This window comes from Salmo salar, chromosome 12, assembly GCF_965601325.2.
Source record: "Salmo salar chromosome 12, fSalSal1, whole genome shotgun sequence".
Classification (NCBI taxonomy): Eukaryota; Metazoa; Chordata; class Actinopteri; order Salmoniformes; family Salmonidae; genus Salmo; species Salmo salar.
In genome coordinates, this window is record NC_138302.1 from 47,120,298 (window position 1) to 47,144,486 (window position 24,189).

Below are 24,189 nucleotides of genomic sequence, written 5' to 3' on the forward strand. Positions count from 1 at the left end.
CACTGAGGGCGGCATTCAAAAGAGCAAACAGTTACCTACTGTCGCTAATAACTAGCTTGCGGGTAAAGCTTATAACAAAAAGCAATGCCTGGCAGTAGACAAACATTAACACTAGTTTGAGAGAGGAAAGAAAAGAAAGAACCTCTGATCAATGCCATTGAGGCGAGGAAATGTTGCCGCAACCATGCTAGATTGGTCATCAAAGACAATTGAAGCAGTTCCCCTGTCTCAGCTTTCAACCCCTCTGGAGAAGAACATGTATAAATGTAACTGAAGGCAGTTACAGACAACTGCTAGAGAGCGCTAAGCCATAGCGAGACTGACAGGTCAAACAGGTTCTAAGGGAGAGGCCCCTACTTGTTGGGCTGCTAGGCATGACATGAGTCAAACAGCTTCTATTTATCCAACTAGGCACTTTGTTACACTCCAAACAACACTGTAAGACACAGGGTAGTAAAATAGGTATGGTAAAAGTATGTCAGTGGTAATACATTTCAGTGAGGCATGGGATAGCCTAGATAGGAGGTATGTTGTAGGCTTCCTACATGTGTGTCACTTAAGTGAGATATACTCTGAAATTCCCTTGTAATCTGAGTCAAGTGTCTAATATGCATAATGGTATGACACATTTAGTTTAAAATGGGGGCAGGGATTTATGTTGTGAGAGTTTCTGTGATCCATGTAAACAAAGACTTGCCATATGATTCAGTGGGGATGGGTAAGTGATGATTAAGCGGCCTTGCTCAAGAGTCAACACATTGAGCACGATAGCACTTTGTTTTTTCTCACAGATCAAAATCGTCTAATACTGTGAAACATCCAACAGTCTCGTACATTTGTCTGGGTGTTATATGCTAAAGTCGAGATCAGTTTTTAATTGGGCAACACACAAAAACACCTGTTCCCAAGATGGGCATATAAATGTAAAAAGAGGAACAAAAAAAATACAAATACAAAATAAATCTTTAGGGAGACAAACAAGTATGTGTGTTGTGCACCAAAGGGTTAACTAAGTGAAAACATAAACTAGAAATGTTTTGCTCTCACATGATGCCTTTTTCTACCATCCTCATGCACCAAGCAACATTGCTTACTTCTGTAGCTAAGTTACTACATATAATGATGTCCATTGTTCCCATTTTTTTTTTACCATTTATTAATAGGAAAATCTTCACGCAAATGACTTGCCCATAATTAATGAAACATACAACTGAAAATGTTTTGCCTGTTGTACATTGCTGCTTTGTGTGTGTGTGTGTGTGTGTGTGTGTGTGTGTGTTGCAAGAGAGGGAATGAGAGGGAGAGAAGCCACTGCCTTAGATCTCATCAAATGTCTATGCAAGGCAAAACTCTTGCCCAAATGGGAGAATATCAACAAAGTTGTTATACACAGGGTTGACTTTTTATATTTTTTTTCCTATAACTTTAAAACAGTTTTACACATATTCAAAAAGCATATCATACCAACTGCCTAACCTCTACTTTATAAAAACTAACCCATTTATAAAACTTTAACACATTATAAAAAGTTAAGCCACACACCATAATGATACCATTATTTACATATCCCATTAAATTACAACATAAATTAGAAAATATTTACATTCAAGGTAAAGATAACAGGGGAAATCCTCTGTTTGTAGTTCATTGTCTTATTAAAAACACTATTTTTTCAAAAGAAATATATACATTTTGCCTACACAAACACAGACACAGACACAGACTCACACAACATAACACATACACTCTTGCTGGTGTTCTGGCTAAAAGAGATACAATTTAGATGAAAATGTCTGATTATGATTGGATACAGTTAACATCAACATGGAATAGTTTGTACTGAAGGTGAGGGATATCTAATCTGGACGGGGACTGATTCCTTTTACATTGCAAACTGTAAAAATACTAAAGGAACCAATGGGCAATATAAGTACTTAAAGACAGGATTAAAAGAAACAAAGACCCCATTGCTGTGGCTTTTGTCACAACCCACAACTAACCATCCCTCATCGAACACTGAATGGCTGCCATTGCAAATCATCTCTAAGGTTTCTGGGGAATGTAGACAAACAAAGAAACAGGCTCTTTTTTTTTTTACCAGACCTACTAAAGAAACTCCCATGAACAAACCACAATAACACCGTACCCATTGAAGTCGTTATGAAAGTTTAAGCATCAAAGAAAACAAGAATGAAGTGGATTTTCTTATCTCCTGTAGAAAAATGTCCTTTGGTAAGTCCAATGGGAACTGAGCACCGCGGAAGAGACAGAGGAAATCAGAGGATTTGTCTCCAGACAGAAGAGGAGGGAAAATAGCTGAAAAGAATTTACAGCCACAGTGACCCATCTTGAAATTATGTCCTATAGGGAAACAACAAAGTCTGTTTTCTGTTCCTTTCCCCATGTCAACAGCGTCTAGGCCCTTTGGCTGTAAGCAGCTTAGGCACCTACTATTACAGTAGGCACCAAGGTAGGTCGATCTCGCATTGAAACCAGCCAATGGTAGTAACAACGCAAAAGCAGTGACAAGTCTTTTGAAAAGCTCTACTCGTAAAAGAGCACAGGCCATAAGCACAGGAAATTGTAAATTCAACTGTGTGAAAACACAAAATGATCTAGAATCAGAATCATATCGACAATTTCGCTACTAAATAGGACGTCAAAGTAGTCCAAAGGGGAAAGGGGGGGCTATACAGTCAAATGTGAGAGCATTTCCTCATTTCCTGTGCTTCTCCATTTTGTCGGAGGCTTTGCTACCGTTGTCGGAGGAGCCCTGCGTGTCGCTGCCAGAGCTCAGGTACATTTTGTCCACCTGTTTGAGGGCCTCGTTTAGGTAGTTCTGGAGGGAGGTCATGGCGGCGCAGATGGCGGGCGAGCCGAATCCGTGGGTGATGAGGCTGAAGTGGGTCAGGCAGCTCTGGATTCCCTGATCGAGGATGGGTGCCGGCCGCGAGTTCCCCAGAGGTGAGCGGTCCTGAGTCAGCAGATCGGTGAACTCCTTACAGATTTGCCTTTTTAAAAGAAAACGATTACAGAAATTAGATAAAGGTAAAGAAATGTACATGACCCAGACATAGACTATTGGATTTATGTAGGTATAAGGTGAGGAACTTGTCTGTCGGCTCTGCTTTAAAGACCAAAATTGGCTAAAGAAAATTGTGATAAATAAAGTATACCAGCTTCATTTAAGGACCAATAAATGGACAGCTGCGCCATACAGTTTGCAAAATAGTTGGGAGGAGATTTTCGATGTACCGATTCCATGGCACATGGTCTATGAACTGATACACAAAACAACGTTGGATTCAAAACTTTGTTTTCAAATTAAATTATTATACAAAATTATTGCAACCAATAGAAAGTTATATATATATATATATATATATACTGCTCAAAAAAATAAAGGGAACACTTAAACAACACAATGTAACTCCAAGTCAATCACACTTCTGTGAAATCAAACTGTCCACTTAGGAAGCAACACTGATTGACAATAAATTTCACATGCTGTTGTGCAAATGGAATAGACAACAGGTGGAAATTATAGGCAATTAGCAAGACACCCCCAATAACGGAGTGGTTCTGCAGGTGGTGACCAGAGACCACTTCTCAGTTCCTATGCTTCCTGGCTGATGTTTTGGTCACTTTTGAATGCTGGCGGTGTTTTCACTCTAGTGGTAGCATGAGACGGAGTCTACAACCCACACAAGTGGCTCAGGTAGTGCAGCTCATCCAGGATGGCACATCAATGCGAGCTGTGGCAAGAAGGTTTGCTGTGTCTGTCAGCGTAGTGTCCAGAGCATGGAGGCGCTACCAGGAGACAGGCCAGTACATCAGGAGACGTGGAGGAGGCCATAGGAGGACAACAACCCAGCAGCAGGACCGCTACCTCCGCCTTTGTGCAAGGAGGAGCACTGCCAGAGCCCTGCAAAATGACCTCCAGCAGGCCACAAATGTGCATGTGTCTGCTCAAACGGTCAGAAACAGACTCCATGAGGGTGGTATGAGGGCCCGACGTCCACAGGTGGGGGTTGTGCTTACAGCCCAACACCGTGCAGGACATTTGCCTGAGATCACCAAGATTGGCAAATTCGCCACTGGCGCCCTGTGCTCTTCACAGATGAAAGCAGGTTCACACTGAGCACATGTGACAGACGTGACAGAGTCTGGAGACGCCGTGGAGAACGTTCTGCTGCCTGCAACATCCTCTAGCATGATCGGTTTGGCGGTGGGTCAGTCATGGTGTGGGGTGGCATTTCTTTGGGGGGCCGCACAGCCCTCCATGTGCTCGCCAGAGGTAGCCTGACTGCCATTATGTACCGAGATGAGATCCTCAGACCCCTTGTGAGACCATATGCTTGTGCGGTTGGCCCTGGGTTCCTCCTAATGCAAGACAATGCTAGACCTCATGTGGCTGGAGTGTGTCAGCAGTTCCTGCAAGAGGAAGGCATTGATGCTATGGACTGGCCCGCCCGTTCCCCAGACCTGAATCCAATTGAGCACATCTGAGACATCATGTCTCGCTCCATCCACCAACGCCACGTTGCACCACAGACTGTCCAGGAGTTGGCGGATGCTTTAGTCCAGGTCTGGGAGGAGATCCCTCAGGAGACCATCCGCCACCTCATCAGGCACGTGGAGGCCACACACACTACTGAGCCTCATTTTGACTTGTTTTAAGGACATTACATCAAAGTTGGATCAGCCTGTAGTGTGGTTTTCCACTTTAATTTTGAGTGTGACTCCAAATCCAGACCTCCATGGGTTGATAAATTGGATTTCCATTGATTATTTTTGTGTGATTTTGTTGTCAGCACATTCAACTATGTAAAGAAAAAAGTATTTAGTAAGATTATTTCATTCATTCAGATCTAGGATGTGTTATTTTAGTGTTCCCTTTATTTTTTTGAGCAGTATATATATATATGGGGATACAACAATCCTAGCACTGCAGATTTTGCTGCAAAGAGACAGAATCATTAGATCACTTTTTTTGGTAGTGCCCAGGTGTAGCTTTTTTTTGGTCACAGGTTCAGGAATGGCTGACAAATGTACTTGGAGCTAACTCTGCAAATAGAACTGCTGGGTGATTTGAAAAGTCATAGTCAATCAATCAATAATCGAATAAAACTCTTAGCAAAGGTGTTTATATTTCGTTTCCTGTAGAAATGAGGAGAATCAAAAGGTTCAGAATTTTTGTGAAACATCACAGCACAGTGGAAAAATATATGGCGCACACACACACACACACACAAATTCTTTTTTGAAAAAAAGATGACAGAAATGAGATAAAGGAAACGGAATGTACATGACCCAGACATGGATTCTTGGATTTATGTCTGGGTGACAATGATCCACTTATATGTACACTGTTTCATGTACACACTATGAAATTGGGAGGTCTTAAAAGTAGTGAAGACATCAAGATGTTTTATAAATCAAGAGCAGCTTGAAAACTATTTGAAAAAGGTTTTAACCGAGTCCAAAACGTCACATACCTTCAAAACCCGCAGGGTACATCCCTTAATTTGGAGGAGAGAGAGAGAGGGAGACTCACTTGGCAGCAAGGAGCATGTTCTTGCGGGAGTTGACCTCATTGCGTTCCATATGTGGTCGACCCAGGTAATCAGCGATGGCCTTTGCCGGAAACTCTGCCTCACATACGTAGCCAAAATCCCTTGCCAAATGAAGGGCTTCACCTATAAAGACAAAACACACAAGTGTTGCACACACATAAAACACACAAACAAACAAACACAAAATACAAAAAAACTTATCTAAGAGACAAATGTGAATGTGGTCTTGCTGACATCCCACATCCCACAGGGGCACTATATGTAGAAAGGGGAACATTAAAGTGGTGCAACATAAATAATCAGTTGCGCTCAGTCTCTTGGCTCGGGGGAAGCTGTGCCACTGAGATGAATATATCCCATCTTCAGGGGTGACTTCCTGCATGGTCTTTAATGGGCTTATGTGGCTAACTGCACCCGGACGGCCTGTAGCACCAAACAGAAGCACTTATTGATAGACACACACATCACTTGGGGAATGTAGCTATTCAGAAACATTAGGCTTTAAGGTCAGTTAACCCCCCTGGCAAGTCAAACACGTTATAACAAGCCTTAATTCAGACTGTGAAGGTCTCTAAATAACACTGGCCCCGAGTCATTCTCCTGCACCGAACTGTCACTCCATTTATAGTGAGTAGGGTTTATATGGGGGGAAAAAATGAAATTACACGTGGCTTCGGGCGGCTAGGCGCACGGCTATGTGTCACTGCTTAGACACAGTCTAGCCGAGGTATGACTGACGAAAGCTTCAAAGACAGGATTAAATGAAAAAGTAGACAGAGGTGACTATCCTGCCTAAAAACAATTATCTAAACAAGAAAAATCTTCATGAAATACTTTGCCCTGAAAATTATTTGAGGAGATGGGTATTTTACATCTTTCAAGAGTTTGTGTGATTTGAAAGGCAGGAAGGTTACAAGCTACATGTTTCTTTGTCCTTTGGTCGCATGTGCTGTATTAGATAATGCCACAGCCGTAATAGACAGGGTTGGACTCCGTGAAGTTGTGTTTCAGGGCTATTCGCTTAGTCTACTGGTCTTGGCCAGCTGCTTGGTAACCTCAAAATGTCACCAAGACAGTCAGGGTGGATAATGTCAAAGCTGCCTTGATCTTCAAAGGCAGTTAAATGTAGTGAAAGACAAAATCAAACATCAGCTAGGTCACTGCCATTTTGACCAAAAATGAGGAAATTACAAGACAAAGACCAGCCACAGCTACTATTGAAGCCAAGTTCCAGTAAGTTTTATACAGCCAATATTATAATAATATAGGTAATCATGTCACAGTAACGGTATCGCAGAGTTTAGGTTCACCGTATAAATATAATGAATAGATGGTACAACACCAGTGGAAGTGGTATAAACAAACGACCATCTCTGATGGGATGACTACAAAGACATCCAAACTATATGTTGTTTATCACATCTCTGTATATGTGCAACAATTAATTCAATTGGCTCTCCCTTTTGGACGAGTCAACTTGTTCAAGGCGTAAAGATGGAGACGAGTTCTATGCATTGTATTTCTATGATGTAATATATGTTTTTGGCTCATTGACCACAGTTTTAAATATGAAGAGGGCAGCGTACCTTCTACCAGTGCAGTTAGCAGGGTGACATTAGCAGCCTTCCTCCTTCCAGCGGGCAGGTTGAGCCCAATCTTGTCCAACTTCTCTCTCAATGACCGGCCACCATTTTTAGACTTGGCTCTGTTGGAAAAATAAGGACAAATACAGTTAGTGTCATCATCGTTACTTGACAAATGTCTGCTTTCATATGAACAAGGCCACATTGGGGTAATTTAAAGTGAAGAAATGTCTGAATTCATAACAGTCATACAGTCTCTATAAACAGAAGAATATAGCATATTCCATTCTATAGGCTATTTGTGATTAAATATTTTTTCTACGAATCGAAAAGTAAGCATCAATAAGTGATGTTGTAAGGGCTACTGTCACCCAAACTTCAGACTTCCTACCACTTTGAGAAAACCTAGCAGCAAAAGTCTCCCCCATCCCTGAAGGAGACCTCATCATTCACTTTTGATAACAAATAAATCAAATGAAAAAGAGCCTCCGATACCCATCCTAACCTAAAAACAAAATATACACTATGACACAAATCAAATTTTATTGGTCACATACAACACATGGTTAGGAGATGTTATTGCGAGTGTAGCGAAATGCTTGTGCTTCTAATTCTGACAGTGCAGCAATATCTAACAATTTCACAACAACTACCTAATACACACGAATCTAAATAAAGGAATGGTGTAAGAATATATACATAAGAATATATACATATAAATATATGGATGAGCAATGACAGAGTGGCATCGGCAAGATGCAATAGATGGTATAAAATACAGTATATACATATGAGATGAGTGATGCAAGATATGTAAACATTATTAAAGTGGCATTATTAAAGTGACTAGTGATCCATTTATCAAAAGTGGCCAATAATGTATCCTGTGACATCGGGTCCTGTAGGTGTCCTGCAGGGCATGTAGTTTGCCCCCAGTGATGCGTTGTGCAGACTGCACCACCCTCTGGAGAGCCCTGCAGTTGTGGCCAGTGCAGTTGCCATGCCAGGCGGTGATACAGCCCAACAGGATGCTCTCAATAGTGCATCTGTAAACGTTTGTGAGGGTTTTAGGTGACAAGTCAAATTTCTTCAGCCTCCTGAGGCGCTGTTGCGCCTTCTTCACCATACTGTCTGTGTGGGTGGACAATTTCAGTTTGTCCGTGATGTGTACGCCCAGCAATTAAAAATGTTCCACCTTCTCCACTGCTGTCCCGTCGATGTGGATAGGTGGGTGCTCCATCTGCTGTTTCCTGAAGTCACACGATCATCTCCTTTGTTTTATTGACGTTGAGTGAGAGGTTGTTTTTCTGACACCACACTCCGAGTGCCCTCACCTCCTCCCTGTAGGCTGTCTCATCGTTGTTGGTAATCAAGCCTACTACTGTTGTGTCGTCTGCAAACTTGATGATTGAGTTGGAGGCGTGCATGGCCACACAGTCATGAGTGAACAGGGAGTACAGGAGGGGGCTGAGCACGCACCCTTGTGGGGCCCCAGTGTTGAGGATCAGCGAAGTGGAGATGTTGTTTCCTACCTTCACCACCTGGGGGCGGCCCGTCAAGTAGTCCAGGACCCAATTGCACAGGGTTTGGTTGAGACCCAGGGCCTCAAGCTTAATTATGAGCTTGGAGGGTACTATGATGTTGAATGCTGAGCTATAGTCAATGAACAACATTCTTAGATAGGTATTCCTCTTGTCCAGATGGGACAGGGCTGTGTGCAGTGTGATGGCGATTGCATTGTCTGTGGATCTATTGGGGCGGTAGGCAAATTGAAGTGGGTCTAGGGTGACAGGTAAGGTGGCGGTGATATGATCCTTGACTAGTCTCTCAAAGCACTTCATGACGACAGAAGTGAGTGCTACGGGGCGATAGTCATTCAGTTCAGTTACCTTTGCCTTCTTGTTTACAGGAACAATGGTGGCCATATTGAAGCATGTGGGGACAGCAGACTGGGATAGGGAGACATTGAATATGTCCGTAAACACACCAGTCAGCTGGTCTGTGCATGCTCTGAGGACGCGGCTAGGGATGCCGTCTGGGCCGGCAGCCTTGCGAGGGTAAACACGTTTAAGTGTCTCACTCACGTCGGCCACAGAGAAGGTGAGCCCACAGTCCTTGGTAGTGGGCCGCGTCGGTGGCACTGTATTATCCTCAAAGCGGGCAAAGAAGGTGTTTAGTTTGTCTGGAAGCAAGATGTTGTGTCCGTGACGTGGCTGGTTTTCCTTTTGTAGTCCGTGATTGGTCTGTAGACCCTGCCACATAGGTTTCGTGTCTGAGCCATTGAATTGTGACTCCACTTTGTCCCTATACAGACATTTTGCTTGTTTGATTGCCTTGCGGAGGCAATACTGTTTGTATTCTGAAATATTCCAGTCAAATGATGATTCTCCATCCCTAAGAACATAGCAGGGAAATCACACACACTCACACTCACACTCACACACACACACACACAAACACAAACACTAAAATTCCCCACTTGCTGTAGCCAATTCAGTTTTCCGCATGACTGAGTGGCAGGCTTCACTCCCTCCGTGGCGGGTGAGAGAGACAGAGTCTTTGGGGAGGCGTGTGTGTGACTGCCCCGCTCCCTCCACACCCTCGCCTATCGCTTCATGACCTAGTTAACAGTACCTCAGATTGTGTGTGTGTGTGTGTGTGTGTGTGTGTGTGTGTGTGTGTGTGTGTGTGTGTGTGTGTGTGTGTGTGTGTGTGTGTGTGTGTGTGTGTGTGTGTGTGTGTGTGTGTGTGTGTGTGTGTGTGTGTGTGTGTGTGTGTGTGTGTGGCACTGGCGGGGTCACATGAAAGTAAAAAACTTGCATTCCCAGCAAAAATAGGCAGGAGCGAACCCCTAGTCCCTCTACAGACTGCCTGCTGATATATGGGGCACAAGGTCAACTGCTCAGCAGCAATTAAAACAGCCCCCCCCCCCCCCCCCCAACAGTATTTATCATACTGGTGCTAACTACTCTGATGTAACATATCCCCAAAGTGAAGTACCCGGAATTGCAGAGCAACAACAAAGGTAGTCACGGTGCTTCCACACAAACAATGAAGAGGAACAGCAACACATCTGCTTTTAGAGAACCACTAAACATTCCTAAATTAACATCTGTCCATGAACCAGGTATGAACTTCTCACAGTATAGACCTACACTCTTATATAAAAAGGTTCCAAAAGGGTTCTTTGGTAAAAACCGTTTTAGGTTTCAGGTAGAACCAAAACAGTTCTACCTGGAACCAACAAGGGATCTTCAAAGGCTTCTCCAATGGGGCAGTCGAAGAACCCTTTTAGGTTCTAGAAAGCAACTCTTTTTCTAAGAGGTGTACAACTGAATATAGACCTACAATCTTTCACTCGTTTAGTATCCAGCAACCGGAAGTAGCTCGCTAACAGTGGCTGTAAAACTGAAGCAACATCAGAGGTAAATGAGAAATGTACTGTATGCACATCTCTCTGTGATCTCCTAACGACATCACATCAGCTGTACCACAATCGCTGATCCTTTGAGCTGCTGTGAACAATATGTTTAACGGACTAGATGTTGGCCATTGTTCACAATTACACCCAATAAAAAACGGCAACACCTGCCGGTATAATGCATTACGATGCAGTTATAACGCATTTGTTATTTTAAACCTTCAGGCTAAAACTAAAAACTTAAAGCCGACAGGATATAGCGTATTATGATGATGTTATAATGCTTTGCAATACATGTTTAACACCCCTTATAATGTCTTAGAACCATCTCATAATGGATTCACGTTGTGCGGATACTGACCTGCGCAGGACTCCCCCCAGCAGGGAGGCGTTGAGGCATTCAGGAGGGGACAGACGCCGCTGCACCTCAGCCACAGTCACCTTGTACTTGGAGGTGGAGCTGAGAAGCGAGAGGCGTCCGGGCACTGAGCAGAACACCTCGGTGGGGTTGGATACCATGCCTAGCAGGGACTCCTTCTGGAAGGGCAGGCCCAGTGAGTTGCTCTTGGGGAGAGACATGGGGCCTGGGGAAGGGGTGGAGAGGGAGGAGTGATTAGTATGAGTGTAGGTTAATATAGATGTGAAGAGAAATGATCATGAGAGTAGGATTAGTAAAAGTAAGAGTAAAAGTTGGAGTATCAAGGTAAATGTATCTGTATTGTCCCATTGGGAATTTTGGTTTGCAGCGAGGACAGACGGACATTAGACAACATTGGACTTTCTGGAGGCTGTGCTACATTGTAAAAATATTCTGGGAGAAGAGACTGTTTCTTTGAGAAATTCAGGTTGAGTCATCAAGACTGGCTGCGTCTGCCGACAGTTGTACAACTTATCCACACTGTTTGTAACCTCCAAACACTGCAGCTTGGATTCCAACTTTAACATGTTTTTCCTTACAATAAACTATGAAATTAAAACACCATCATAATGATTTGTTAAAAAAATCAGGGTGACTGAACTGTTACACGTAAACAACAAACATGTTTACTTTGTGGAAGCCAAAATGTTGACCATAAGTAGCCCTTAACTAGATAACGATAATTCCTGCGGTGTCACAGCTAAAAGTTCCCCCATTCCTACCACCCACTGACATGACATCCACACACATACACAACTGCGCCATACTTCTTCACAGAGGGAAGATTGCAATTGCATACTCCTCACCTCCTCTCTCCTTGTTTCCTTCTCAAAACCCATTGGATGAGAAAGCCAGAGTATCCTCCCCTCTGACCTTCTCCTCCAATGGGTTTTGAGAAGGAGACAAGGAGAGTGAAGGTGAGGAGTATGCAATTGAAATCTTCCCAATGAATCCCTTCTCCCTGCCTTGCCTATCTGAAGAATTATATACAGAAACAGGGCCTAAATTGGACAGCCATTTTGGATTAAACATTCAAGGGTCTGTAGCTACTTCTAATTGAGTGACTAAAAATAACCTAATCTAAAAACTTGTCCAACTGGCAAACTGGGTGGCCATTTTGGGTCAAAAGTTCAAGGGTCAAACCAAACAAGTCACACCCAGACAAACATACAAAGTACACTACATATACCTTCGTCCTCACCAGCAAGAATGCCCCCCTCATAATAAGTCCTCTGTAAGCGATCAAAGTTCCTGCCCCCTCGTAGTCCTAGTACTGAGAGAAGAATCACAAAAGGGGGGCAAAATTATGATTTAGAGCTCATCTATTGGATAAACAACTAAGAGGGAAGTTTTTCTTTCACCGTTTACAATCATGTACAGTAGGCTGTAGGCTACCCACAGTCTGCCCTTGAGTGTAAGACCAATAAAGTGAGCCATTGCACATTTTAACAACAACTATTTTTTTATCGTACAACTTGATACCTCCTTAATACTGTACGTTTGATCAGATTATCGGATTGATTCAAATCTGAAAATAAACAATGTCCACCAATGTAATGTGTGTCTCAAATCCAAAATGCCTGCAATTGAGAAAAATATATATGTATGCAAAATGAGGCATTAGGAGCATTTAGGTAGCTTTAACACAAATGGTTATAGCTGGATTAAATATAATATTCAAGCTTTCTACTGCCTAGATGACCAGCAAAATCTTTTGTCTAAAAACATAAATAAATACTTGTGCATGCACATTAGCTATTATATATCATGTTAACTATACATTTGGTCACATGCTTCATCCTGTGGAGCAAGCAGTTTAGCATTTTACATGTAGGCTTTACTACAGAAAAGACAACATCAACTACTCTTTACCATTCTTGCCAATGTTGCTAAGGACATGTCATTCACACTACTAACTGTAGTCACCCACCATACCACAACAATGTTATCTATCATTACAGTTCTTGAACCTATATGTCTACAATTATGTTGTTTTAACAAACCTTATAACATCTATAATACATTTACTACTAATATGATCTATCCAATATCTAGACAAATCTATAAATTCATTGAGTTACAAAAGTGGTGCAGAATTTCAAATCAATGCACAACATGACCTTCTTCTGAGCGAAAGACTGTTGAAGGAAGGCGTAATAGATAACACTCTGAATCCTCCTCATTCAAAACATTTCATGTCCCAACAAATGACTGAATTGCAAGTAGGACACCACACCCCAGCTAAAGCTGGTTTTGCAAAAAGTCAGCCAGCGAGTCTTGAGAAGAGCAATCCATTGGACTGCTTTTAACTGGAATTCAAAAGGAGTCGAATGCACCAGCGTAGACCTCTAAAGACCCCCTCTCCCTCCCTCACCCCCCCTCTCTCTCTCCCCAGTCAATGCAGCATTTCAAGGATTGCACAATGTCCTCACAGTTACATCTTGTCAGCTATAGCCTGCTTTTTTGAAAAGGTTATTTTTCTGGTGCTCTATTCAAACGACCTCAGCACGAGAAAACACAGAGGATCAAACTAGGCTTAGTTAAGTGCACCTCCTGACTACGGGGATTATCAATGTATGTACGAACAAGTACAACGAAAAGCCTTTCCCATTCCGATTTTTTTTATAATCAAATGTAAAGACATCACTGAACAAATAATTGCTAAATATTTGTTGAAGAAGATTTTTCCAGGTATGTACTTAGTAACAAGCAATCTCAGGGATGGCGTTAATGCAAAAAGCACTCAATGTTTCTCTATTGCATCCTTGTTACCTGTTGCACACGCAGTGCCTTATACACCAAGAATGTCAATCTCACAAACCATTAAGTGTATTGTCTTGAAGTGGTAAAAGCGTTTTTCAATTAGTTAATATACAGTAGGAAAGTAGCTATCTGGAAAGTAAAATAAACTCACCTTTTTTGATGACCGTCTGATCTGCCATTATAATACTGTGATCATCAACATGCTGAAAAAAACAAGTTTAATATAAGTGATGTTATAGTCATTCTTACAAGGTAGTTCATTATGAAATATGCCATTTCCATTCCATCCATTACATGAAACCATAATAAAACCATGCCTTTGTTGCATGACTATATATTTTTATTGTTTTAGATGTCATGCTTCTTTCAATTTAAAGTCAGCAACAAAATCACAATGAAATCACTCACTTGAACATCATCCAGGCCATGGCCCATTTCGTGCAGTCCTATATTATCACCAATGACGGATGACTCAATGCTATGAGCGTGAGGCGGTAGCAGTTCCGGCCGTCGGAAACCTTCTCTCCTCAAGGCGGACGAGCCGCCTTCCAGGCCCAGAATCTGACTAGCGAGTCCGCTTCGCGAATGAGGTCCTTCCTGACCCTGTCTCCCTGGCCATGATTGTTGCTGGTTCGACGACTGGTGTATGGAGTTGATGTTGAAAGGGTCGCCGAGGTGCGAGTAGGGGTCACTGGACTGGGGGTATGATATAGGCTGGTAGGGAGGTGGAAAATACGGGGGTTGGAAGTCTGAGTTGGCCGAGTGGGAGAGAGACGGCGACGGGCTGTAAAGGTGCTGGCTCACTGCAGGGAGGTGAGGTAACCGGGGGTTCCCATTGCTACTCCCGTCGTGCCTTTCCTGGGGACAGAGAGACTTTCGTTAAGGTTGACAATGATATTAAGATAAATTATAAAATGATGTGCCCCTTGTCAATCAACCAAATTCATAGTGAATCAACAATCGTCGTAGGCGAAATAAGGCACATTTTTTATTTTATTGCAATACTCAATTTCTGGAGCTCAGCCTATTTTTCAGAAAAAAAATAGGCAATACATGGTTTTAGTATTCAAAGTAGCCTAATAATGCATATTTTGTTAAACTGAAAAACTTTCTGATAGTTTATGCAATCTATGTGGACTGTTGAGATATTGTTGTCACCATGGTCAGCTCTCATTAAACAGACAGGAGGGAACTATTTTACTACCCAAGTGGGCCAATAATAATAATAATAATAATAATAACAATAATAATTTTGTCATTTTAATTATGTACAATAACCTGATTTAGGTTTAGCACAGAGAAATAAGCCTAAATAAATCAAAAAGCTTTCCACTTTCATTAAAATCCAACTCATGTAACAAACAAACAAAACTTTAAAATCCATATAGTCTAATCTAAAAGTTATTTACTGAAAACAAAACTACATGGCGTCAGTCGCCAATGCATTAGTCGAGGAGATTCTGCGGATAGAGTCAAAACCCATCGAGATTAGCCTAAAGACATCTAATAATGTTGCATATTTAGAAACATATTGACAATGCAAAGAAACCAGAAAACCACACATGGGTGCTCTAATGCACTTGAACTTGCATTTAAGGTGAATTCCATAAAAGCAAATAGTGACAACGAAAATAACATATACCGACCACTGATCTGTCTTATTCCAAATGATTTATCATTTAAAAAATGTTCCATCAAAATCCTTTTCATTCTGTAAAGCTTTTATCAAGTCTGCCTAAAAGCTATTGGCGCGAAAAAAATATCCATAAAATGGGCTACCAATTTCAGATGCGATGGTGTGATGGAGCGCATGAGGGCCACAACATTTTCATAAAATGTTTTTTTCATAAATCCTAGCCTTCTTGAAACGCAGGCCTAATGCCGTGCGGTTTGTCTATGTGTATAGCTAGAACTTACCTCGCAGTCGTCCTCGTACTTCACGTTATCTGCTAATTTCCACAGCATAGTTTCTGACAGGCAAAATGTTACACCAAGAAGGTTGACCAGGTAAATTGGTGGTTTTCTACGAGTTAATCCAGGTAGGAAATGAAGTAATACTGTACTTCCTAGAAATCATGAATCAACTTCTTCAACTCGAGAGGAGGGCGGCGGTTCCTTGAAGCGCACTGACGTTTGAGCGTGATTCGGGCGGCTATCAACGTAGGTCTCAACAGCAACTGAGTGAAAACGGTTGTCAAGCAAGATCCCTTTCCATCCCAACGACGCAGTAAGCGGTTCTTCAGTGAATATGGGAAGAAGCGCTGAATAAGAAACTTGACTCCCTCTGACGGACAAAGCGATGATGTTCAAACCTTTTCTCCTTACCGAACCCGCTTGGAAGCATGTGTACTAAATTTGCATAGGTTAGACATTTTTAGGGGGCGTGCCTTTGTCATGATGTCATCTTGAATATGGCGGAATAAAAGTTTGCTGATTGGTTGTTATTGGTTATTATTGGAGCCAATCATATTGCTGTCCGTCTGCAGTTGCTCGCATGACACAAATATTATAGGATTAGGCCTATACTTCCAATAACCTTACTATATCTTAATTAATTAAATAATAATAATAATAACAGTCGTACTTTATTATTATTCTCTTATTATTGGTAATTGTGGCTGAATAACTAAATGTATTAATATTATAGTTGGAAAACTTGCTTTAAAAAGTGATAACAATTATAGCCTATGAATGTAATCGAGAAAATCTATATATTTTTTGCCATGTTAAGCAATACGATAATCAATGCAATGAGCACATTTGCAAAACAATAGCGAAAATCAATGTAAAACATTATGCGCGTATCCTTCAATGCGATCCACGCCAATAACATTGCAGGGCTGTGAAAATGTTGTTACTTTTCTCACTTTTTATTGACTCCATAAAATCGTTCGATTAGACCAGGCGTTGGGGTTCACTGGCAAAGCACACCACCCATTGCTTGCCAACAGTCTGAAAAACCGAATTAGCATATTTCGCTTAATACATCAAGCTTCAATGCGCTCATATCAAATATTGCGATTTCCATGCTAAACTTAATTGTTTAAATAATTTACACTTACTTAAACCTACTTACACTTACGTATGCATAGTTACATTACGGAGCTTCACGTTGTAGTTTGGTGCCTTCACAAACCTCAAAGACCCAAGGCTTAAAAGCATCTTTCTTCTCGAAACCACTAAGCACCAAGGATCTCAACGAAAATCTTTCTCAAAGTTTAATTAACATTTATGGTGGAGCACTGCAATATCCAAAATAAAGATTCCCTTTGATGTGTTGATATGCATTACTTCAAGCAAAAGGAAGTTTTTTAAAGACAATAGGACTACACTTATGCTTGGGCTTTTCTTTTAATTGTTAAGTTTCCAATTTTATTGTGAAATATAATTAGTCCTAGAGATAGGCTACAGCAGTAAATTAATGGGGTGAATAATTTTCTGTCTGATAATCATTTCTATGCATGGGAGAACAATGCAGATGTCTAAATTTATCATCAAGGTTTTGGGAATGCGATTCTATGCCTGTTGCGCGCATGTGGTCATCGTCTCTGGGAAACAATTAAAATTGGGTAACGAAGATCAACTCATCCATGAACGATGCGGTGGCTGTAAGCTGCTTGTGGTTCTTCTGTGCATGATGTGATATAAACCAGAAATGAATGCTCACTAATTAATTAAGGCATCTTTACATCGCCGTTGTACAGAGTAAACGAGTTAGACAAGCAAGAGGAGCCTTGCGGTTGCGTAGAGAACAGTTAAAAATATATATAATATAATTTCAATGACTTTCATGTCAAGGCCAATTCGTTTAAACAAGGACTATTGACAGAATAGACAATTGTAAAGTAAATCGTTATCCATTAAAGCAATTAGCAACACGTTAGGCGTCACATGGGCCAAGTGGTTTAACGTGAAAATGAAATGCGCTTTCGAAATAGAAAAGTAAAGAGTTGAATTATGCTAATATTATCTGTCACACTGAAGAAGCTAGCTCATGTAGGCTATATAGCCTATGTGCAACTAAGAAATTCAGAGACAAACGATCAATTTTGAAGCACATGCGCAATCTCAAAGTCACCTAACTGAAATGTATATTTATAGTATTTTATTATTGAACCATTTATCTAGTGTTGTCTATAATAGTATATGTTATTATATGGAGCAAATTGGGTCTACTGAGTATTGTGAAAACCAGGATACATAATGTTCTTGAAATGAATAGCACAAGCCAAGTTATCAGAAAACCAGTTGCCAATATGAACTATGATTCTTAGTCGCCGTTGGTCACGTATTTTTAAGTCACACAAGTTATAAGTGTATAGTGACCAGATGTATGGCAAATGCAGGCCTATACTATTTATCTTCTGCAGGATTTCAACTTTCTAAATCGTGAGCACTCGAGGACCACCTTATTTCAATGGATCAACGTTATATGGTCTATTATCACTTTGTGACATCGGCTGATGTGAAAAGGGCTTTATAAATACATTTGATTGATTGATATCATCATAATTATTGTCTTTAATAATGAATTCAAATAGCATATTTAGCAGCCACTATCAAATACCGCGGAGTAGCCTATTCCAAAGGTCCTAAAAAACTGTAACCTACAATTAACGTGCTGACTTAGGTCGAAAGATAGACAATGAATAACCCTTTAATGTTTTGAAATAACACAATAAAGCAAAACATGCATTCGCTTACCCGCCAGTCTAGCCTCTCCAGTAAAGACATCTGCAAGGAACGCGGTATAATTCCAGTGATGTGGCTACGAATGAGTGAATTCGCAAGTGGTCTATATTGCTGATTTCACCTGGTTTTCTTGGAATGCGCATGCGCCCTGCATGGTAATACACCTGAGTGAAGGCCTATGCAAATTCCAGTTGTAAGCTACTGTAATGCTGTTAGACTTTTCTACATCTCTCTGAAATTGTATTGCTGTTGAATCTACACATTTCAGAGTAAAAATTTACTTATGAAAGTGTATCTTCATCGAATAAATAATTTTGTAAACCATGTGAGGATCTGTCAATATAGGCTTAGGCCTATTCCTTTTCGATCAACTACAGCTCAATTTTCTTATACAATTTATTGTGGGGATTCTTTGAGCCTAAACCACTGGACTAATTTAATCTCGTCCCATATAAACATCACATTTATTGTTTAGACTATCGTAAACGTGTGTAGGGTAGATAGATTCAAATATATATCCTGAAATTGTCGCAATTTCAAAGCCAAATGCCAGAGGATAAGAATAGCCTATAGCGAAATACCTGTCAACCAAACTACTTACTTAGTGAGGCCTACCACAACATCAACACATTATTGACGCATTCCAGTTTTCGTTCAATGAACGGCTGAAGGCTAACGAAAATGCATTGCAAGGTTTTCCTTTAAAGTTTCATTTAAATTGATGATGAATCACAATGCACATTATCATGCAACGACTAATCATATGCCTATATTGTTCGTGGTATTTATTTTGCATAATGATCTTGTTCTCTTGACCGTCAATGTATAAGCTATGTACTGTGAAAATGTCAGGTGAATGAATGAGAATAAATGCATGGTCGCACTATTTGATTCAGTTTAATCCATCTTTGAGGACTACATGGTTATACATATGTAAAATGCCTAATAATTAAGAAGGTAATACAAGATACCTTTTTTTTTTTTACAAGGGCATGGGATTTGGGAAGAATGAGAATTAAAGCTCAGAGTATGTAGACAGGCCTATAGGGCATAGGCTACATCAAATTGAAACGTTGAGGGGCTTTCCTCATAGTCTTTCATCGAAAGAGTAGGCCTACACACATACTGTATTTAATTAATTTACTTGCATGAGAAATATGTCCCAATGCGACTTTTTTCCAGTGGTCATATCCTAAATTAGTATAATCTAGTTATCCGCAGAGTAGAATTCCAGAGTTCTACTACTCTAAGTAGAATCTAAGGCAGTTACAACTCTGCTGCCATCTTGTGACAGGAATTATTAAAGCCTTGACACCTACGTGTGACTTAAAATTACACATTTGCGCTCTTTTGGGTTCATTTACACTTTCATGGTCGTGTACTAAAAGTAGGCTAATATAATTGAAATCCAAATATACCTTAAATCCTATAAATCCACTCTTAAACCTGAAAAACACCCGCAGTGTCATGAAAAGGTGAGGTACAGTAGTTACAATAAATATACAGTAAACAAAGTAGTTTGGTGATACACCCAAAATACAAATTGAAAGGACAACAAAAAAATCCCGTATTGAGTCGACCTAATGCACCTTTACTTGTACATACTACTATAATATGTTGTTCCATATAAAAAATAATGCATTTTTTAAGTAAAAGGACAGTCTTTATTTTGACATGGTTTGGGTTCAACAAACATAAGCGGAAAAAAGTATATCAGAGGTAATTATATAAATAAAAATGAAATATGCACATGTGAATAAAACAATCTTTTTTTCCTCATATCTATATTTTAATGGGTGGTGGGTGACAAGCTATTTGGAGGAAACATCAACATTGAGTATAGACATAAGTAATGAGCTTTATTGGAAGCATGTTTTGAATGAACAGCACAAAAACACTCACTATTCCACTTCCTATACAAAAAAGATCAACTAGGCCCTTGTGATATCATTTCAAAACATTTATATGTCATATTGCATAGCAAACCATAATGACTTGCCAAATCTACATCTATCCATAGATACCTAGATAAGACCTACATATAATACAGACATTGCTAGAAAAAGGAGCATTAATAGCGTTTACTATAGGCTATTGATTCATTAGCCTGAGCCAAGAATACCTATAAGAAAAATGTCAAATTCCTTAAGACTTTACTTGAAGGATACAGACATAGGTTTCATAACCTACATATTACACATTCATAAGCAGTAGCAAGTTGATATTGCCTTTGTCAGAGAAATGTGAACTTTCAACTTGCGGTTGTTGACATAAGCATTTATGAAATGCTCAAGTACTTCTTATGAATGTATTAAGTATGGGTTATGAATGTGTCATGAATAACTTTTTATAGATACCCTTCAAATACACAACCTGGTTGTGTGTTGCCTGCCATGACCACTTGGTGGTGATATAGGGGAGGTGAAGTAATTTAGAAATGGTAGGGGGTGTGGGTGACCCAGTTGGATGTCTGGTCTTTGGTGCGTTTGGCTGAACTGTGGCTGGTGAAGAGAGATTTGTAGGTCTCCGACTTCTCTTCCATGGTCTGGATGGACCTCTTGCTTCCGGTTGCCGCCGAGGGTGTAACCACCTTGGTGCTGGAAGAAGCAGGGGGTTCAGCGACTGCTAGCAGGAGAAGACAAAATTACCATTAATTGTGTAGGATAAAATAAAATATCATTTTTTTGTGCCAAATGGAAATTGGTCTTCTGCCTATCTCAACCACCCCAAATACACACACACACTTTAAGGGTTTAGTGCCTTCCTCAATATTACAATGACAGTTATAACGTTAGAAACATCATGCTGCTGAGTTATGAACTGTAAGGAGAGGTTATAGTGTCTGAAAGGCAATATCTAGCGTTAGCGCAATGACTGGTAGTCTACAGTCACTGGTAGCATGCTAGAACATACCATAGACTTCCAGTCATTGAGTTAATGCTAGTTAGCATTGGCTGGTGAAACTACCTCTAAGTTCCTTCATTCCAGGATGCAGAGACATATAAAATGGTATCCATGAGTTCATCTGACTCAGGGGAAGTAGATAAAGGGCCTCAAAATCCTGAAGTATCCCTTTAATGTGTTTGTATCCCTCCCTAGTAAAATAAACTACAAATACCTGGCTGGCTGTTGTCTCCACCATTTTCTGTTGAAGTTTGGCCCTCTGAAGAAACAGTTTCAGTGGACTCTGGATTTTCTATATAGGAACAAAAGAGATGAATGGTAACAAGAAATACATAGAATGTTTTAACAAACATCTATAACACTCTGGCACTTTGGGGAGAAAAACAGAATGTTTCCGAAACATTTCATAAAGCTCCTGTCTGTGTCTGAAAAGAGAGGTACAATCTTTGACAATTGTGTGAATATGATGAATACATTGAACATTATGTATGTTTCAAAAGCTAATCAAATTAGGCTGGAGTGGGTCTTTAACCATTACAAAAACACATTTTGACCTGACAAACATTTATCTACCTCAGATCAAGACATTTTCTCATCGAAGCTATAGGTTAGTTTGAGAGCAATATTTAAGTGACAATGCCCAAGAAGCCGGTGTTTGGAGGATGGTAATTTGTGGAACGGACATTGGCTGGAATGCAGTTTTAACCAATCAGTAGTCAGGATTATTCCCACCCATTGCATAAAGGCTAACATGGACCTTCTGTTTCTAACCACTATGAGCTAACACTATGTGCTAAAAGCACATTCCAGCTGATGTCTATTCTACAAGTTACCATGCCTATTTACGCTGTTCCATCCGACTACGCAATCCACTGTCATCAGCCCAGCCATGCAATTTATAAACTCGATGTCCACTATTAAAAGAATCTAGACATTATCTCATTTCTTTTAGACTAACATTTAGTTTTCAACAGCAGAGATTTGTATAAACCTTGCTGTCTGTCTCTCCGAACATTTGCAACATTGTTTCAATATTCAAATTAGATCGCCAGCTGTCCCATAGTAATGAATGGAGTCGGGATAAGACGGACAGGCAGCTTTTCTCAGCAAGTTGAAATCATGAATAAGTATCATTTTTATGGATATATACAAAGACCTTTTAATAGAAAACAGGTCAAACAAAACAAAGTGCAGCTAGTTTGCGGTCTTTCTAGCTCCAGTTTGAAATTATTGTGTTGTTGGCTAGCTTCTCTGAACAACGGTGTCCTGAAGAGAGAGCATATTTTGTGCGCAGGGGGAATTTTTTAATATATATTTTTTAATTGCACATCGTTAGCTCATTGTTATGGATGTACAGCGCAGTCGTAAAGTATTCAGACCCCTTGACTGTTTCCACATTTTGTTCGATTAAATAATTGTTTTTCCTCATCAATCTCCACTTAATACCCCATAATGACAAAGCAAAAACCGGTTTAGAAATTATAGCACATTTCTTAAAACAAAAACAGAAATACCTTATTTACATACGTATTCAGACCCTTCGCTATACGACTCGAATTGAGCACAGGTGCATCCTGTTTCCATTGATCATCTTTGATGTTTCTACAACTTGATTGGAGTCCACCTGTGGTAAATTCAGTTGACTGGACATGATTTTGAAAGGCACACACCTGTCTATATAGAAGGTCCCACAGGTGACAGTGCATGTCAGCACAAAAACCAAGCCATGAGGTCGAAGGAATTGTCCGTAGAGCTCTGAGACAGGATTGTGTCAAGGCACAGATCTGGGGAAGGGTACCAAAACATTTCTGCAGCATTGAATGTCCAAGAACACAGTGGCCTCCATCATTCTTAAACGGAACAAGTTTGGAACCACCAAGACTGTTCCAAGAGCTGGCCTCCCGGCCAAACTGAGCAATCGGGAGAGAAGGTCAGGGAGGTGACCAAGAACCTGATGGTCACTCTGACAGAGCTCCAGAGGTCCTCTGTGTAGATGGGAGAATCTTCCGGAAGGACAACCATCTCTGCAGCACTCCACCAATCAGGCCTTTATTGTAGAGTAGCCAGACAGAAGCCACTCCTCAGCAAAAGGCACATGACAGCCCGCTTGGAGTATGCCAAGAGGCACCTAAAAGACTCTGACTATGAGAAAGAAGATTCTCTGGTCTGATGAAGCCAAGATTGAACTCTTTAGCCTGAATGCCAAGCGTCACGTCTGGAGGAAACCTGGCAATACCCCAACGGTGAAGCATGGTGGTGGCAGCTTCATGCTGTGGGGATGTTTTTCAGCGGAAAGGACTGGGAGACTAGTCAGGGTTGAGGGAAAGATGAACGGAGCAAAGTACAAAGAGATCCTTGATGAAAACCTGCTCCAGAGCGCTCAGGACCTCAGACTGGGGCGAAGGTTCACCTTCCAATAGGACAACAACCCTTAGCACACAGCCAAGACAGTGCAGGAGTTTTTATTTATATTTCACTTCACCTTTATTTAACCAGGTAGGCTAGTTGAGAACAAGTTCTCATTTGCAACTGCGACCTGGCCAAGATAAAGCAAAGCAGTTCAACACATACAACACAGAGTTACACATGGAACAAACAAACATACAATCAATAATACAGTAGAAAAGTCTATATACAGCATGTGCAAATGAGGTAAGATAAGGGAGGTAAGGCAATAAATAGGCCACGGTGGCAAAGTAATTACAATATAGCAATTAAACACTGGAATGGTAGAATGTGCAAGTAGAGATACTGGGGTGCAAAGGAGCAAGATAAATAAATAAATACAGTATGGGGATGGAAGGAGAGGCAGCCAAAGGAAGAATTGGCTTT

At 40.7% G+C, this 24,189-nt stretch overlaps 2 protein-coding genes across 9 annotated transcripts in view; both read right to left on the reverse strand.

The window, feature by feature from the left end:
• Positions 1 to 901: 901 nt before the first annotated feature.
• On the reverse strand, positions 902 to 18,545 carry LOC106565286 (transcription factor AP-2 gamma). 5 transcript variants are annotated; one of them, XM_014132230.3, is made up of 8 exons: positions 18,466 to 18,545; positions 14,170 to 14,619; positions 13,913 to 13,964; positions 12,188 to 12,271; positions 10,942 to 11,164; positions 7,163 to 7,281; positions 5,558 to 5,699; positions 902 to 3,011 (listed from the first exon to the last, which is right to left on the reverse strand). In XM_014132230.3, exons 1-8 carry the CDS (start codon positions 18,493 to 18,495, stop codon positions 2,717 to 2,719), a joined length of 1,395 nt encoding a protein of 464 aa, XP_013987705.1. In that variant the 5' UTR covers positions 18,496 to 18,545; the 3' UTR covers positions 902 to 2,716. The 5 variants fall into 5 exon arrangements, with proteins under 5 accessions (XP_013987705.1, XP_013987704.1, XP_013987703.1 ...); XM_014132229.3 differs by lacking the exon at positions 18,466 to 18,545 and adding an exon at positions 15,679 to 16,101 and having other exon boundaries at positions 12,200 to 12,271; XM_014132228.3 differs by lacking the exon at positions 18,466 to 18,545 and adding an exon at positions 15,679 to 16,101.
• A 1,746-nt stretch (positions 18,546 to 20,291) lies between these two features.
• LOC106565284 (replication termination factor 2) overlaps positions 20,292 to 24,189 on the reverse strand; it is a 53,530-nt gene continuing 49,632 nt past the window's right edge. For 2 of the 4 annotated variants that reach the window (XM_045691402.1, XM_045691400.2), the window contains 2 exons: positions 21,572 to 21,649; positions 20,292 to 21,075 (listed from right to left, as the gene is read on the reverse strand). In XM_045691402.1, the coding sequence (XP_045547358.1) occupies positions 20,885 to 21,075; positions 21,572 to 21,649 (269 nt within the window). In that variant the 3' untranslated portion in view covers positions 20,292 to 20,884. Of the gene's footprint in view, positions 21,079 to 21,571; positions 21,650 to 24,189 lie in introns of all 4 variants that reach the window. The other 2 variants (XM_045691401.2, XM_045691399.2) reach the window with 1 other exon arrangement.